The sequence below is a fragment of the Schistocerca nitens genome, chromosome 9 (assembly GCF_023898315.1).
Source record: "Schistocerca nitens isolate TAMUIC-IGC-003100 chromosome 9, iqSchNite1.1, whole genome shotgun sequence".
NCBI classification, from domain to species: domain Eukaryota; kingdom Metazoa; phylum Arthropoda; class Insecta; order Orthoptera; family Acrididae; genus Schistocerca; species Schistocerca nitens.
Window position 1 is genome coordinate 240,219,357 of NC_064622.1, and position 19,315 is coordinate 240,238,671.

At 46.1% G+C, this 19,315-nt stretch overlaps 1 protein-coding gene across 1 annotated transcript in view; it reads right to left on the bottom strand.

Annotated features, from left to right (window-relative positions):
* Positions 1–19,315, bottom strand: part of LOC126204156 (uncharacterized) — a 1,030,415-nt gene that overhangs the window by 89,965 nt on the left and 921,135 nt on the right. The window contains exons 19-20 of the mRNA XM_049938564.1: positions 16,027–16,112; positions 6,423–6,570 (exon numbers count right to left, since the gene is read on the bottom strand). Of these exons, the coding sequence (XP_049794521.1) occupies positions 6,423–6,570; positions 16,027–16,112 (234 nt within the window). The remainder of the gene's footprint in view (positions 1–6,422; positions 6,571–16,026; positions 16,113–19,315) is intronic.

Genomic DNA, 19,315 nt, shown 5'->3' on the forward strand with positions numbered 1-19,315 from the left:
TGTCCGTATCCAACATCGCGCATCGGGGCGCCTGCGATCGTCAGTTAGGCAGGTAGCATTCGTCGGGTAGGACATTTCTGTTAGTGACCACATATCACGTCGACCGAAAGTGGACAGGAAGGGCGCGTGGACCGCTCGCCAGACCCCCGTCCAGTCAACCGTGGGATGTCGTCGTACAATGTCGCTAGCCGGATTCCAGCGTTGGAGGACACTGTAATAAATCTTTGCTGTCTGATTCCGTGTCTCCGGTATAACTCCCAACATATAGTTGTGTCCCACGGAAAACGTCCTAATACGCTATAAATGTCCAACAGGTACCAGTGGGCACGGCGTATGTGGATCCACCCGTGTTATCAGACCGCCCTGGAATATTGTTGCTGAAAGCGAGAGACGCCGCATTAAGTGAAGGTACATCGCCAGTGCACTGTGCTTGACGTGAGAGTCCAACAGGGGATGTCAAATTGATTCCATATTTTTAGATTTCCAGAAGGCTTTCGACACCTTTCCTCACAAGCGTCTTCTAACCAAACCAAACTGCGTGCCTACGGAGTATTGCCTCAGTTGTGCGACTGGATTCGTGATTTCCTGTCAGAAAGGTCACAGTTAGTAGTAAAAGACGGAAAGTCATCGAGTAAAACAGAAGTAATATCCGGCGTTCCCCAAGGAAGTGTTATAGGCCCTCTACTGTTCCTGATCTATATTAACGACATAGGAGACAATATGAGTAGCAGTCATAGATTGTTTGCAAAAAGAAATAAAACAAAAAATTGTTCAAATGGCTCTGAGCACTATGCGACTTCTGGGGTCATCAGTCGCCTAGAACTTAGAATTACTTAAACCTAACTAACCTAAGGACATCACTCACATCTATGCCCGAGGCTGGATTCGAACCTGCGACCGTAGCGGTCGCTCGGCTCCAGACTGTAGCGCCTAGAACAGCACGGCCACTCCGGCCGGCGATTGTTTGCAAATGATGCTGTCATTTACCGTCTTGCAAAGTCATCAGATGATCAAAACGACTTTCAAAATGATTTAGATAAGATATCTGTATGGTGCGAAAAGTGGCAATTGACCATGAATAACGAAAAGTGCGAAGTCATTCACATGAGTACTAAAAGAAATCAGCTAAATTTAGATTACGCGGTAAGTCACACAAATCTGAAGGCTGTAAATTCAACTAAATACTTAGGGATTACAATTACAAATAACCTAAATTGGAACAATTACATAGATAATATTGTGGGTAGAGCAAACCAAAGACTGCGATTCATTGGCAGGACACTTAGAAGGTGCAACAGGTCTACTAATGAGACTACTTACACCACGCTTGTCCGACCTATTTGGAGTATTGCTGTGCGGCGTAGTATCCGCATCAGATGGGACTGACGGATGACATCGAAAAAGTACAAAGAAGGGCAACTCGTTTTGTATTATCGCGAAATGGGGGAGATAGTGTCACAGACATGATACGTGAACTGGAGTGGCAATCATTAAAACAAAGGCGTTTTTCTTTGCGTATTCTCATGAAATTTCAATCAGCAGTTTTCTCCTACAATTGCGAAAACGTTCTGTTGGCACCCACCTACATAGGGAGAAATTATCATCACGATAAAATAAGAGAAATCAGGGCTCGCACAGAAAAATTTAAGTGCTCGTTCTTCCCGCGTGCCGTTAGAGTGTGGAACAGTAGAGAGACAGCCTGAAGGTGGTTCATTGAACCCTCTGCCAAGCACTTTATTGTGAATAGCAGAGTAATCACGTAGATGTAGATGTAGACCTCCTTTATGGGAGGATAAAGTAAGAGTAACAAAACGGACCTTAAAAACTGCACCAGCGTTCAGCTTGTGTTCGAACACTGCCTGCATCATGGAAGCCATTATGTCTGTCATCGTTAATACATTGGCGTAAAAGTTAAGTTGAGAAGCCATGTACACTTTGACGTGCTGATCTCTATGCAGAATGTCCAACGATCTAAAGTTGTTGAGGTGAGCCTCTGTGTGGAGTCGTAGTGGGACATTACAGTACATAAGGCCCTCGTAAGTTGTATTTGTCGATGGAACGATATCCCTGAACATTTCAGCATTGGGACCTTGGTCAGGGATACATCAGTTCTGCAGGCATGCCTCGTCCGACCTCCATGTAGCGTGATTTCCGTAGGTTAATCACACTGCCTGCCGCCGCCCTGTACCGTTGGAGCCAGGAAAGTGCCGTAAGTATTTCGTTACAAGTCCATGCTAAGAACATCACATCATTGGCGTACGCGCAACATTGAAAGTTCACGGAGCGGACATTCCGAGCGTCGTCGCAGACCGTGAAGAGCCGATTCGAGGGAAATGGCGAATACCATGGCAGAAAGGGGACAACACTGTCTGACGGACCTGTTGTCACGGACGATGGCGGACTTACAGCCGTTTACCATAATCCTTCTGGATCAAACGAAGCACAACAAATGTCGTCACTCGCGGGATACCGATTTCTTCCACAACTGCACGCAGGAAACCATCTTCCAGGCGATCGAAAGCATGATCAAAATACAGCACAACAAGAGCACCGTGGAGCCAGCATGTTTGTATTAATGCCACCACGTGTCTACAGGAGCTGAAAGTCGTAAACACATGATGTGTTGCCTCCGAGATAAGTTTGATTAGTATCAAGGGTTGCCATGAACGTAGATTTGAGCCTCTGACGGAGGCGTGTCAGCAGTTTGTAGTCGGTGTTCAGCATTGTCAATGGGCGAAAATCAAGCGGGTGACAGCCTCCTCCGGGTCTGATCACCGGAATCAAGAGGCCCTCAGCAAATTCAGATGATTCTTGAAAACTGGAGTTTAGGGGTTCTCTGTACATCCAGACCCATGTTGGGGCCATAAGTTAAAAAAAAATCTTATGTAAAATTCAAGAAGGAGTCCGTCAGGGTCTGGCGTTTTGTTGGGTGCACCGTACGACGTAGCCTCTCGTAGTTCTTCCACTGTCACCTCCGACAAGAGCGTAGTATCATCTTGTGGGTTCCGAGACACAGGTAGGTAGGACAGTACTTCCCCGACTCCTACATCGATCTTGTATTCTCGTTCGTAGAGGGGCGTATATGCCTCGGACATATCCATTTGCGTTTCAGCCCATCGTCCAACCCACGTCTCGACCTCCACAATGAGCTGCCTCTCGCGTCTTCTCCTACCTTGAATGATTTGGTGGAGGGGAGGTCGTTCTCCACTAGCATCATCAGTTGTCCTTGGTTTCACCCGCACACCCGCGAGACATACCGCGGTCATACTAAGTGATTGCGTGCTGTTCTGCCGACTGACGTTTCGGTGACTGCGGTTGCACAGGTAGTGCAGCCAATTTGCGGGGCATAGTGTGGTGGAAGTCAACAGTCGCGGTATATCAACACCCTCTATCTCGTCCATAGCTGGCTAATGTTCGGCACCAGGCAGGTTTGACATACCGTAACCACCACTGAAGTGTGGAACCATAGACTGGCTATCGCTGTTGGCATCTGCTCCACGTGGACTCAATTTCGCGTCTGCAATTTATCTCACGAAGAAGGGCGACGTTGAGGCGCCACGGACGCTTCTTAGTCGGACGCGTTGGCAGGGGAGGGTGAGAGTACACACAAACGGTAGGTAATCCGTGAATGCTGCCGGCCACGTCCCAGCGTCGACAACTGCCGATCGCCGGCCGTGTGTGACGTAAACTCGATCCAAACGGTTCACAGAGTGTCTAGTAAAGTAGGTTTATGCGTTTCGACCGCCATGTTGTACGAACCATGTGTCCAACAAAACCAAGTCCTTCATAAGCACTTGAAGTGCCGGGTAGGTGGTATAGTGGGGCATCTGGTCGTATAGTCTGAGCACACAACTGAAATCTCCGCCGACTACCATGTGGTCGGCACTGCCCTGGAAGTGGGGTGCTATGTCTTCGGCATAAAAGATGCGACGTTCTCTCCTTCTGTCGGTTCCGGATACGAAGGTACTGTTCAATACCGACCTGTCGCACACATTAAGGGCAGGGTAAGTTTCGAAGGTCTTCCATTTTTGGGCCGCATGCCGAGGCCTGTGCTATAAGTTTGAAGAGCAAGGGTGACCAAATCCGCTGGAAATTCAAATGCTAGCTCCAAGACGCGCACATTTTGCATGCCCAGTCCATTGAGTTCAAGCGTTACCACACCCACGTTTCCGTCAGAGTGGCAGAATCTGTAACCTCCCGTCGAGCGTCTGAGAAGTGAGGCCTTATCGTCAGCGGACTTAAGATACACAACGCTGGGGGCGATAGACAAGTGGATACCCAGCAGGTCTTTCTGACCAACATATATCACGTCTCATAAAAATCTCTTTACTTCATGGGGCCTTGGGTCTAGAGTACGTTGCGTCAAACTGCAGCTTGTTCCTGGCTTTCCAATAAGAAAGAGCCATCGGTTGTCAGGAACATAAGTAAGACGCACAATACTAACGAGGCGAAGTGGTAAACAAGAACAGACCCGGAAACGCGACTCGGAGCGACCGGGACGTAAGGCGCCGCTTCACAGCCAAAGGCCGACTGTGTACCATTTGCTTATCCGTGCACACCTCACAGCCCGATCCAAATGGACTTCCATAAGTCGACAACCATGTGTCTACAGCCTGTACTCGTACATCCAGTATGTATATTCCGTGCAGGGAAGACATTTTACTTGAAAGTGGCTTGCCTGATATTGCCATATAAATATGATATTGCAGTGCCTGTGTTATTCCGAATTACGATGCAAGTTGCTTCGGACATACATTCACGTTATACTATCTTCTCACTAGATTCTTGACATCCCTAAAAAATTTTTTATACTTTTTAATTCCCAGAGTGCTGTTCTTCTTTATTTAGATGTGGCTGAAAATGCAACTCTAGCGTTGTATAACCTGCAGTACGCGTTGTATAACCTGCAGTACTATTAAAGGATCATACAAGAACTGTATGTGGTTTATTTTTCATGAATGCGTGCCTTCGGCTGCGGATGCCTTATTTGCAAAGTTTGTAAGTAGGCTGTTTAGGTTTTTATGTTGGTAACGCCACGTATCGCTCTGTATGAAAATCACTGACTGTGCTGTATGCAGTCTGTGCCTGGTTTGCATTGTTGGAATTTTCGCTATTGCAGCGTTGGGCAGTTGGATGTGAACAGCGCGTAGCGTTGCGCAGTTGGAGCTGAGCCGCCAGCAATGGTGGATGTGGGAAGAGAGATGGCAGAATATTGAGAGCGGTCGATCTGGACGTGTGTCCGTCAGAAAAACGAAATTTGTAAGACCGGATGCCAAGAACAGATATAATGACTTTTGCACACTATTAAGGTAAATACATTGTTTGTTATCCATCAAAATCTTTCATTTTCTAACTATGCCTATCAGTAGTTAGTGCCTTCAGTAGTTAGAATCTTTTATTTAGCTGGCAGTATTGGCGCTCACTGTATTGCAGTAGTTCGAGTAACGAAGATTTTTGTGAGGTAAGTGATTCATGAAAGGTATAGGTTATTTGTTAGTCAGGGCCATTCTTTTGTTGGTATTATTGAAAGTCGTATTGCGTTACGCTAAAAATGTTGTGTGTCAATTTACTGTTGATCAGAATAAGTAAAGAGAGAAATGTCTGAGTACGTTCAGTTTTGCTCAGCTGTTCGAAAATCAAATAACGTATGAGGTTTACCAGCATTGTCATTCTTAATATTTCAAAGGGGACGTTTCAAGTTTGCTGTTACGTCAGTATTATTGTGGAACAGCTGCTTCCTTTCATCTTCACCGACCACAATGGCATTTTCCTGGAGAATAAACGTCCGTACCACAAGGCTAGAATCATGCTAGAGTGGTTTGAGGAGCATGATAGTGCTCCGACGTTGTTGTTTCGGCCAACAAATTAGTCAGATTTGGAACACCTCTGGGACACTATCGGGCGCCATTTCAGCTCACATCATCATTGACTCGCAAGTCGCCGACGTGGCGTCACCTAAAAAGGACTTGCAATACGGCGGCCGAACTTCCCCAGATGGGGCCTCCCGGCCAACAATGCCATACGATCATTTTTTACATCAATAACCATTTACGGTAAATGCGTCACCTGTGCGTTGACATCTTGTGCCACATAGCTGTAGGGACCTACCAAGGACTTGTCACATCCACGTCACTTTGAATTGGTGCTGTATTACAGTCCAAAGATAGACCAGCCCACTATTGAACACATCATAATGTTTTGGCTCATCGACGAATGAGACATCTCCCACATTAGAGGATGCCGAAGTACGTGAAGAGAAAGCAATGAAAGGCTTCGAAATTCACTGCAGATAACGTAAACATAAAGGTAGCTGAGGAGAAAACTAATACGAAAATAGACTACGTACTTTATTGTATTAGAGTGGAATTGGTATACAGATGACCTCGGCAGACCCCGAGGCAGATGGGGGATGCGCAGCTTACCTGCCGACCAGCGTGCTTGAGCGAGGCGAGCCGTGTGAGGATGGAGCTGCCGGCGGCCACTCTGCGAGGAGCCGCAGAGTCCTCCTCAGAGGAGGGGCCCGAGTGCAGCCGCGAGTCGTCCGCCGTCGTCGGGGGCGACAGGCTGGACCTGCGGAAAGCCGAGCAGCTGCTCACACAGGCCAGCACACATCACGAGCACTGATCCCTGGAGGTATCGGCCAAGCTCACACGTACTTAACTATCGTAACAGACATTACGAATTCATGTTAGAATCTGTTGTATAACCGACACCACTGGTAGTTAATGAATTGTCCGATATCAAATTTTAAGAACTGTTCGATACACGTTTTCTGTGGTCTTTAACAATGCTTTTTTCTGAAGTAAAAAAGTAATGTTGCATTCCAGAATATTAATTGCTAGGTGGCTGATGAATGATTCTTTTGGATCGTCAGTCTTCCGATAGCCTGTCGTGGCCAGTGACAAATGTCTCTCCACTGCCGCCTTTTTCGTTTCAGAAGATACTTTTATCCGACGTCATCAGTCATTTCTCGGATATACAGGGTGATTCGAAAAGAATACCACAACTTTAAAAATGTGCATTTAATGAAAGAAACATAATATAACCTTCTGTTGTACATCATTACAAAGAGTATTTAAAAAGGTTTTTTTTTCACTCAAAAACAAGTTCAGAGATGTTCAATATGGCCCCCTCCAGACACTCGAGCAATATCAACCCGATACTCCAACTCGTTCCACACTCTCTGTAGCATATCAGGCGTAACAGTTTGGATAGCTGCTGTTATTTCTCGTTTCAAATCATCAATGGTGGCTGGGAGAGGTGGCCGAAACACCATATCCTTAACATACCCCCATAAGAAAAAATCGCAGGGGGTAAGATCAGGGCTTCTTGGAGGCCAGTGATGAAGTGCTCTGTCACGGGCTGCCTGGCGGCCGATCCATCGCCTCGGGTAGTTGACGTAAACAGTTTATACCAACGTTTAATACACCACCTATCAGGAGGTTTAACACCATACTTCGTTCGAAATGCACGCTGAACAACTATCGTCGATTCACTTCTGCCGTACTCAATAACACAAAAAGCTTTCTGTTGAGCGTTCGCCATCTTAGCATCAACTGACGCTGACGCCTAGTCAACAGCGCCTCAAGCGAACAAATGTACAATTAAATGAAACTTTATAGCTCCCTTAATTCGCCGACAGATAGTGCTTAGCTCTGCCTTTTGTCGTTGCAGAGTTTTAAATTCCTAAAGTTGTGGTATTCTTTTTGAATCACCCTGTATTCCAAATTGAGTTTTCTCCTACAATTTTGCCCGCTATGGTAGCCTCTCGGACCGCACCAATAGCTCAACGCAGAAGATGCCATCGCTGATGTTACCAGAAAGAAATTCGTGTGGTACTTAACTATGTGGCTGGTGAGGACGAAGGGAGTGCGGCCTCACCAAATGGGTCACCTGTGAACCTAGAGGTTGATGAACACCTCCAGAAGACGCCGAACCTGAGGGTCGCTGATTCGATTCCGGACGAAGCACTCCGCACCACGCCGTAGCCACTTGTCAGTAAAGCAACGAGCGAATTCACAAGGAGAAGACGGCGCCGCCGCCGCAATGGTTCACGGGTACGGTTTTGTATGGAAGAATACGCCGCCTGGCGCTCCGTTGCAACACGAGCGTCGCCGTTATCAGCGGTCACTGGAATCTGCACGCTACAATCTCGCGCCGCACCGCTGCCGCGAGGAATTGATCGAGTTAAGAAACAATGTATTAATCTGTTTGTTTAAAGGGTCTTATGTGTCAATAAATGACTGGTAGTGGAACCACCAATGTTTCACTCACACCTCACCCACTGAGCCAAGGAAGGAACCCAATCCATCGCCCACAATGTGTCGCTTTTCCTCCCGCCATACCTAACAAAATAATGACCTTTGCTCCCGTCTCTCCCTGACGCTCAGTATCGACCGGATACATTAGCAAAAGGTGACATACGTAGTAAAACTGATTGTTACGTTGTGTACAAAATATGGAACCAACAAAACACAACACATTACCAGACCTAATACGGTGTAGGAAAACCGTTGACATTTAAAACTGTTTCCAGTCTTCACGGAATGGATAAATACAGGTCCCGTATGGTCTTTAACGCAGTCTTATGCGATGTCTACTATGTTGTGTCGATGTACTGCTCTGAGAACAGAATGTCTGTTGGCCAGACTAGAAGAACTATGGAACGAAGACGCAAAAAACGGAAACCTTACACCTATTACAGATAGGCAACTAATCAGCTGTCACTGGACGTTACCTCACCTGTGAGCATAAAACGATATAGAGGATACCAGCATGGTGGGGCAGGAACGAACTTATGGGGCAGTGTAATAGAGAAGGCAGTACGTGTAACAGAGGCTGGTAATTTTATCAGTAGGGATAGAAAATAGTTCAAATGGCTCTAACCACTATGTGACTTAACATCTAGGGTCTTCAGTCCCCTAGGCTTAGAACTACTTAAACCTAACTAACCTAAGCACATCACACACATCCGTGCCCGAGGCAGGATTGAAGTGCCTAGAACCTCTCGGCCACAATAGCCGGCTCAGTAGGGAAAGAGGCTTTAGCTTTAGCATTCAACCCCAACCTCGTTTTCCTTCAATCACGCTTGTCCCATGGATCCATGCTCATTACGAAGCTTTAGAGTGAAGAGTTTTATCTTATGTCATTTCCCCTACTTAAAGTTTTTTACCTTTTGGCAGAAACTTTGTGTTAGGTACGCATTTCTGTTGTCTACTTTATCATTTGGCAGCGCCGGGAAATAATGATTATGGTGAAGCGCAGGTTGTAACGTTCAAAGGGTGGTTGGACTCCACATAGAGAACAACGAAATCTGCGATTGTCACCTGTCGAAAACAAGTAGCGAAATTATCGATATTATGCGTAAACGGAAAATCACAACTCGAATGTAAATCCCAGAAACTTGTAAACCCATTATCACTGATAGTTCGTTAATTCTCTTATTATGTTTCATATTTTTAAGACAGACTAAGCTGGTAACGATGAAGTCTTATCTTTATTTGTAATAACTGTTATAGTAGTTATTGAATCTGTTTATGATTATTATCCTCATTAATTTATATCCGATTTTTCTCTTGGTGGCATTGCTTTAGACCTTCTTAGTTTACTGCCTGCGATTCAGTCTCATGTTAATGATTTTTTAGTTCTTTTGGTTTTTCTTAATGTTAAAATACTTATTTATAATGATTTTCTAGGTTCCTTCTTTGTTTATCAAATAATTCTTGACGAGTGGTTCGTTCTTTAGTGTTTCTGTCTAGTTTTATTTTTACGATTAGTGTTTATTTTAATATTGATTTCAGTATAATTAGACATTATTTTGCTGTTGATAATTTTTCTTTTAGTTTAATTTTATTAACATTCTGAATTTTTTTTTAATAATTACTGGGAACCCCCCCCCCCCCCTCCTCACCCGCATGAACCACAGACCTTGCCGTTGGTGGGGAGGCTTGCGTGCCTCAGCGATACAGATAGCCGTACCGAAGGTGCAGCCACAACGGAGGGGTATGTGTTGAGAGGCCAGACAAACGTATGGTTCCTGAAGAGGGGCATCAGCCTTTTCAGTAGTTGCAGGGACAACAGTCTGGACGATTGACTGATCTGGCCTTGTAACACTAACCAAAACGGCCTTGCTGTGCTGGTACTGCGAACGGCTGAAAGCAAGGGGAAACTACGGCCGTAATTTTTCCCGAAGCATGCAGCTTTACTGTATGGATAAATGATGGTGGCGTCCTCTTGGGCAAAATATTCCGGAGGTAAAATAGTCTCCTATTCGGATCTCCGGGCGGGAACTACTCAAGAAGACGTCGTTATCAGGAGAAAGAAAACTGGCATTCTACGGATCGGTACGTGGAATGTCAGAGAACGGTAGGTAGGTTAGAAAATTTAAAAGGGGAAATGGATAGGTTAAAGTTAGATATAGTGGGAATTAGCGAAGTTCGGTGGCAGGAGGAACAAGACTTTTGGTCAGGTGAATACAGGGTTATAAATACAAAATCAAATAGGGGTAATGCATGAGTCGGTTTAATAATGAGTAAAAAAATAGGAGTTCGGGTAAGCTACTACAAACAACATAGTGAACGCATTATTGTGGCCAAGATAGACACGAAGCCCAAGGCTACGACAGTAGTACAAGTCTATATGCCAACTAGCTCTGCAGATGACGAAGAAATTGAAGAAATGTATGATGAGATAAAAGAAATTATTCAGGTAGTTAAGGGAGACGAAAATTTAATAGTCATGGGTGACTGGAATCCGGTAGTAGGAAAAGGATGAGAAGGAAACGAAGTAGGTGAATATGGATTGGGGCTAAGAAAAGAAAGAGGAAGCCACCTGGTAGAATTTTGCACAGAGCTCAACTTAATCATAGCTAACATTTGGTTCAAGAATCATAAAAGAAGGTTGTATACATGGAAGAAGCCTGGAGATAGGTTTCAGATAGATTATATAATGGTAAGACAGAGATTCAGGAACCACGTTCTAAATTGTGAGACATTTCCAGGGGCAGGTGTGGACTCTGACCACAATCTATTGGTTATGAACTGTAGATTAAAACTGAAGAAACTGCAAAAAGGTGGGAATTTAAGGAGATGGGATTTCGATAAACTGACTAAACCAGAGGTTATACAGAGCTTCAGGGAGAGTATAAGGGAACAATTGACAAGAATGGGGGAAAGAAATACAGTAGAAGAAGAATGGGTAGCTTTGAGGGATGAAGTAGTGAAGTAGGTAAAAAGACGAGGGCTAGTAGAAATCCTTGGGTAACAGAAGAAATATTGAATTTAATTGATGAAAGGAGAAAATATAAAAATGCAGTATATGAAGCAGGCAAAAAAGGAATACAAACGTCTCAAAAATGAGATCGACAGGGAGTGCAAAATGGCTAAGCAGGCATGGCTAAGCAGGCATGGCTTATCTCACTAGGGGTAAGATAGATACTGCCTACAGGAAAATTAAAGAGACCTTTGGAGAAAAGAGAACCACTTGTGTGAATATCAAGAGCTCAGATGGAAACCCAGTTCTAAGCAAAGGAGGGAAAGCAGAAAGGTGGAAGGAGAATATAGAGGGACTATACAAGGGACTAGGGCAGCAGTTGGCCTTTGGCTGTGCTGCGGTGAGGACGCGCTGTTTGTGTTCCTGCCGCGGAGCGAGCGCTTGTGTTGTTTACATCGTACTCGGCCGTTTCGCGCGTGCCGTACTCGGCATATAGATCACTATGGCGCACAAATACAGAAAATCGACGCTCAAATTTACGTTCCGCAACGAATTTGCACGGCCCAAAGCACTCGAATTCGAACGATTTCTACGAGAAGAAGTTAAAATCCCGACGACCGACATTATCGGCATTCACTTGTCCATTGTGAGTAGTATTGTATATGTCAAGATCATCAACGACGCAACATGTGAACGGATCCTTCGGGACACGAAACAGGGCCTCCGTTTCTGCCATGCTGATGGCAATGTGGGGACCGTACACGTCGATTATTCTGGCATGGGACTTCGCACGATCAGAATTTTCAAACTTCCTTTCGGAATAACGGCGGAGGACGTCGTGAAAGCGCTGCGCCCCTACAGCACGGTCCATGATCATATTGCGGAAAAATGGACGCAGTTCCAGTCATATCCTGTGCTGAACGGAGTCCGCCAGGTCCGAATAGAACTTAAAAGACATGTGCCTTCATATCTGAATATCGGTGGCTGCCGTGCCATCGTCATCTACGATGGTCAACCAAAGACCTGCTCTGGTTGTGGGAAAGAGGGACACCTCAGATCAGAATGTCTCCAACGCCGAATCACTCAACTGCCGCCGGCTGACGCAGACCCGCCATAGCAGCCGACGCTGCTTCCCGCGACTTATGCAGCAGCCCTCACGACAGTTACCATTTCACCACGACAGCCGACATCCACTGTTGGGTCGCGGCTCCATCCTCCAATACAGGGCGATAACGACACACCCGTTCCACAAGCTACGGATTCAATTCCGATGCAGTCGCCCCCGTCGACAGATAACAACATACATGACGATAGCATGGCCGTAGACTCGCTTATTGTGCCTACAGCTGCCTTTGTGCCGGAACGTCGGGAATCTTTGCCGTCGTCTGACACAGAAGGACACACTAGGAAGCAACGCTCTCCGAAGCGACGGAAGCGGAGGCGTAGAGCAACTTCCGAACGGGATGCGACACAGCCTCCAGAGAACGACTCCACCTTCAATGACGACGCTACCACAAAGGCAGCCGCCATTTGCTGCAGTGTAGCACCACCGAACGGAACTGAGAATAAACCACATATACTGCCGGGTATGGGTGCTGACGAGTCCTCTCCATTTGGCTCGGTCCTCCCACCACTTTTCTTCCTCCACTGGCTGCCATGTCACACCTCTCCTTTCAACAGATATTCTCACTCCCATTTTCCACCGTGTTCTTGGGCGCCCTCTAGGTCTTTTCCCATCCATCTTTAGTTCTTCCATAATTTTGGGGAGTCTCTGCCCATGCATCCTCTTAACATGCCCATACTATCTTAATCTCTTTCTTTCAATTTCTTCTCTCATACTTTCTTGTTTGAGGTCCTTTCTAATCTCTACATTCCTTACTCTGTCCATTCTTGTTTTTCCCGTAACTGCTCTGAGCTGCTTGCAGTCTGCTCCAGTCCCTTTCTGTCATTGTCCATGTTTCTCCACCATAGATGACAATAGGGATGTAATAATTCTTATACACAAGGAGTTTTGCTCTTTCTGAAACTTCATTATTCCAAATCAGATGTTTTATTGTTTGGTAGAAATTGCCTCCCTTCTGTAACCTCCTATTAATTCCGTTAGTTATTCTTCCATCCCTAGATATTTCACTCCCTAAATAAGTGAAACTTTCTACCACTTTGAGGGGTTCTCCATTCAAGATAATATTTCCGTCGATTCCTTTCTCTCTTCCAAATACCATTACTTCACTCTTATCTTTATTTATTTTTAATCCATACCTTTTCATTATTTCCTTCCACGCATCAAGCTGTAACTGTACATCTACCTCTTTATCACCCCATATTACCATATCATCTGCAAAAATCATCTTTTTGTCCTTTTCTTTCATTATATCTTTAACTGCCCTATACATTCCCTCCATCACAACATTACAAAGCGCGAGAGATAGAATAGTTCCTTGCTTAAGTCCTTGTCTTACTTCGAAGTATTCAGAGTTCCCCAATGGTGTTCTAATTATACAATTGTGGCCTATGTACATTGTCTTTATAACATTAATGTATCCATCTTCTATATCTATCTTCTTCAGTTCTTCCCAGAGTCTTTCCCTGTCAACTGAGTCATATGCCTTTTCTATGTCTATAAAAACCATTATCACCCTTTTGTTATACTCCCAACTTTTTTCCATCAGTTGACGGATAGAAAATATCAGGTCGATCGTGCTCCTTCCTTTCCTAAACCCATGCTGTTCTTCACTCAGCTCCTTTTCTATCTTTTCACTTATTCGATTTAGTAAAATTCTTTCAAAAATCTTGGCTGTATGACCCATGAGGGTTATTCCTCTGTAGTTTTTACAAAGTCTTTTATTGCCTTTCTTGAAGATGGGAACAATGTCTCCTGTTCTCCAGTCGTCAGTTATTTTACTATTTCTCCACACGCTTGATAGTACTCTATATAGCCACTGCATTCCCACTGGATCTGCTGCTCTTATCATGTCCACTGATACTTCATCAGGTCCGGGGCTTTTCCCCCATTCATCTTCTTCACAGCTTTTACCATTTCTTCCCGTGTAATTTGTCCTAATTCTGCTGCCCAGCTTCTCTAAATTTCTCCATTATTTGTTGTTTCCTCATGTACCTGCTCCTCAGCGTTTAACAGCTTCTTAAAATGTTCTTTCCAGAGATCTTTTATATTCCCTGGATCTTCAATAACGGTACCGTCCTCTGTTCCCATCTTTACTGGTACTTCAGAAGCCTTCTTTTCATTTTTCATCATTTTATAGAACATTTTCTTATTGCTCTTCACATCTTCTTCAAGTTTTTTTGTAAACTCTTCCCGTGCCTTTTTCTTTGCTGTTTCCACTATTTCTTTGCACTTCTTTTCCTCTATATATCTTTTATGGTCTTCGTCATTTTTAGTTTTCCACCATTTTCTCCATGCTCCATTTTTTCTTCTAACTGCTTGAATTTTGGTATCATCCCACCAACTTGTCTGTCTTACTTTTTCCTTTCCAGATGTTCTGTCACATACTTTTTGTGCTGCTTCGACTAAAGTGTCTTTGAATAAACTCCATTCTCTTTCTACATCGCAGAAAACTTCTTTTGGAAATTTTTGTGTTATTAATTCTCTGTACTTCTCAGCACATTCACTCTCCTTCAATTTACAATCCCGTATCCTCATCACTTTCTTTTTTTTCTATTTTTCACACACTGATTCATTTTCCATTGTCCCACCAGCAATCTATGGTTCCATCTGCACTCACACTTGGAATTACCTTCACATCTGTTACTTTCTCTCCCCATTCCCTGTCTACTAGAATATAATCAATTACACTCTTCGTTCTTCCATCCCAACTGTACCTGGTGATAACATGACTTTCTCTCTTCATAAACCAGCTGTTTTCTATTTTCATTCCATTCCTCTGGCACAAATACAGGAGTCTTTCCCTTTCTTCATTTCTGCCTCCATATCCAAAACATCCCAATACTTGCTCAAATCCATTTCTGTCTTTGCCTACGTGTGCATTAAAATCTCCCATCACTATATTAGCACTCTCTATATGGTTTTCTAACACATTTTCAAAGTCCATCTTCTCTTCTTCGCTACATCCCACTTGAGGCGTATAAATCTGTATTACTTTTAGTGTTTCTTTTTGGAATCTCAGGTTTAAGATTATGATCCTGTCTGATATATATCTCACATTTTCAATACAGCTTTGTACATTCTTATTCACCATCACTGCCACACCATTTCTACCAGACCTGTTATTCCCACTCCAGTACAGTTTTCCTCCTCCTCTCAAATTCTTCTCACCTTTTCCCTTCCACTTTGTTTCGCTTAATCCCAATATATCTAACTTCCACTCTGTTAGTACATCTGTCATTTCTTCCATTTTTCCATTGAGGGTTAATATATTAAGGGTGCCAATATTTAGGTTATTTTTTAGTCCAGTTGGTTTCATCTTCTTGTACTGAGGAATATCATAAGTTCCCCCACCTTTGCAACAGTACTTGAAGAAGCAGTGGGGTCAAATCCTGAGTGGTTCGTTCCGAGGCTCGTCTGTGTTTTGAAAGCAATATATGAATACTTTCCTACCGGCTTGCTAGGCCTAACGCAAGGAAGGATTTTCTGTTGGGGTTGTCTCCCTTAGCCTTTGGAGTTTCTCCTCCACCACAAGACAGTGGTTCCCTTCTCATTTAATCCGCAGAAAGGAGGGTTGCCTCATCTGCCAGCTACGCCGTTCCGAAGTCTTCCTTCTCCGCATATACCTACAGTGGCAAAATCGGATGCCGATATGCAGGACAGATGCTGCCCACCACCTTCTGGAGTGCAAGCACCCATGCCGTGTCCTGAGGAAGCTACGGAAGCCGATCTTGCTTCGAGTTCCCCGACGTGGGCGGATGACCACGACGACGACGGAACCCTGCAAGTTACGCCAACAGGGTCCACGCCATTTGCGCCGGCTCTCTAGAAATGACGACAGGTGAGGTTTGGGGGGATGCGGAGGTGTCAATACAGTCAGAAGCGTCATAGGTAATTCCAGTCTTAATGGATAACTTAACACCTGCGGTTCGGCAACAAGCTTATCGTATCGCCACGCTTAACCTCAACACGATACGAACGGCAGTGAAGATCCAGTTGCTGCGTGAGATGATTCGTTCTTCGGATGCTGACATTGCCCTGTTGCAAGAAGTGTATATAGCGGCACTCCCCGTTTTCTACGGTTATGTGACATATATGTCACCAGCGGACCGGAGTGGCAGCGGTAGGGCAATGCTAGTGCGCGACGGAATTGCCATCGAAGAAGTGACTTACCTTCCGTCAGGAAGGGGGCTGGCGATCACAGCACTGGGCACACGCATCATTAACATTCACGCTCCATCAGGAACTGACCAACGCCGCGAACGATCGCTGTTCTACTCGGAGGATATCGCTCCCCTCTTTATCAGCCGCTTCGATCAATATATCTTCGGCGGCGACTTTAACTGTGTGCTCCACCCCAAAGACCAAGTCCCACACTTCTCGCATTGTCAAGAACTTCGGCTCCTGGTTCGAGATCTGCTTCTCACTGACACGTGGGAGACAGTGCACGGTGACCGTCCCGGGCCGACAAACCTTACTAGTCACTCAGCAAGCCGCCTAGACCGCATTTATGTCTCACGAGCTCTAGCGCCGGGAGTATTGGACGCCGAACGTTGGCCGCTTGCCTTCTCCGATCATAGCGCTTTCATATGCACACTCACTCTACAACAGCAGCGGATATGGCGCAGTCGAGGACCCTGGAAGCTGAATGTGACACATCTTCAAGCCCCGGAATGCCGTCGGATTATCGCCAACACATGGCTGGATTGCGAACGTCGTCTTCCCCGATACACTTCGACTCTATCATGGTGGGTGGACTGTGCAAAACCAGCGTTTCGGCGTGTGCTAACTCAGTTCGGTAAAGATATCGCAGCTTGGCATCGTCACACATTGGACTTTTATTACACGATGCTTCGCGAACTCGACAGCCAACCGCCATCTCCAAACCGACAAATGGAAAGCCGCCGAATTAAAGGTCAAATATTGTCTCTTACGAGGAAACGTTTGGAGGGGGTCGTCGAGCGATCGCGACGTCAAGACCGAGCGGAAGGAGAAAACTCGTCTATGCATCACATCGTGCTCGACAGCCGCCGACGCCGACAGCAGCTGATCACGGACCTCGTATTGCCAGGTGGTAGGGTCGTAATGACTCAGGCGGCGGTTACAGAAGCCTTTGCAGATCACTATCGCCGGTTTTACGACGAGGTGAATACAGAGGAAGAGGAAGCGGACGATCACGACATACTGCAGCACGTGTCGCACACCTTGACAATGCAGCAGCGGCGACGCTGTTAGGTGGAATTACACAGGACGACATCGAGGACGCTCTTAACAAGGGAGCACTCAACAAATCTCCCGGGCCAGACGGACTGCCACTCGAGTTTTATCGGACTTTCCGCGATCTAATGATGCCCCGATGGATCATCATGTACCAAGAACTGATGACCCCCGGTTCCCACGTGCCACCTGCATTCGTGGAAGGTCTCCTTATACCGATACACAAGCATTCCAGAGGTCGGACGGTCGAGGACTACAGGCCCATTACAATGCTCAACTCGGACTATAAAATCTTCGCCCGACTACTCACCAGCCGCATAAAGAAGGTTCTGCCCCTACTCCTCTCAATGGAGCAAACGACACAGGGCGGACTGACCAACATGCAAACGGCAACCAGCGAATGCAGGGATTTAATAGCCATCGCCAAAAAAATGGTTCAAATGGCTCTGAGCACTATGGGACTTAACATCTACGGTCATCAGGCCCCTAGAACTTAGAACTACTTAAACCTAACTAACCTAAGGATGTCACACAACACCCAGCCATCACGAGGCAGAGTAAATGCCTGACACCGCCGGGAATCGAACCCGGGAACCAGGGCGCTTCCCACCTGACTTTCTCGACATCTTTCAGCGCCTTTTCCGTGGAGCTGCATCCCGTGTACTGGTGAATGGACGGATTGCGTGTCCCTTTCCGATCCGACGGTCAGTTTGCCAAGGATGCCCACTCTCCATGATCCTTTACGCGATCGCACTCGAACCACTTGTCGGAGGGTTGAAAAACAGGCTCTCAGGAATGTCATTGAGGGGTCACACCTTTCACTGCAGGATATATGCTGATGACCATCTATTACTTGTCCGATCTGGTGACGAGGTACGCTCGGTGATGCAATGGATCAATCGCTATCGATTGGCAGCGGGCAGTCTCATGAATGTCGCCAAGTCGGCAGCGATGCCCATTGGGAGAGGTCTACAGGAGGACGCTTTAGCCCCACTCCCACTAGTTAACAAGATCCGGTTCTTGGGCATAACATTTACACAGGATGTGCGCCGCACGGCTGCCATGAACTATGGACGATTACTACAGGCCATACGCACAGAAGTTCGCCGGAACTTACTTCGACGGAAGGACCTCCTACAGCGTGTGGAATACCTCAACCTTCACGTGGCGACTAAGATGATCCACATGGCCCAGGTCCTACCGATACCGACAGCGATGGCACACAGATTGCAAGCAGCGTTTGGATATTACCTTACCGCCAGACACCTGTTCAAAGTCCGCTACGAAACACTCACCCTCCCTCCGCGTGATGGCGGACTGGGACTTCTAAATGTACGAGCGAGAGCTACAGCGTTATACTTGTGCACAGTGATGAAACTGTGGACCCACAAAGATGCTTCCCTTACGGGACGTCTGTTAGAGGAATTGCTGCCGGCGTCTCTTCTGCCACCTGTCACGGTTGCGCACATTACACCCTCACTCTCGCACCTCTCGGCATTGAATCTTGAGTATAGTTACGTGCGCCCAGACCTTCCCAACACTCGCACTCCCAAGGCGAGAGACGTTTACAGACTGCTGCTACGGTCCATCCCTCGGAATGTGATTGAGAGGAAGAGCCCTAAGATCCTATGGCATGCAGTGTGGAGAGCGGTCCAGAAGCCGTTCCTCCCCACGCGGGTACGAGCCGCGTGGTACCAGGTGGTGAACGGGAAGGTTGTAACACGACAAAGGCTGCACGCTATTGGGATGACGGATTCCCCACTTTGC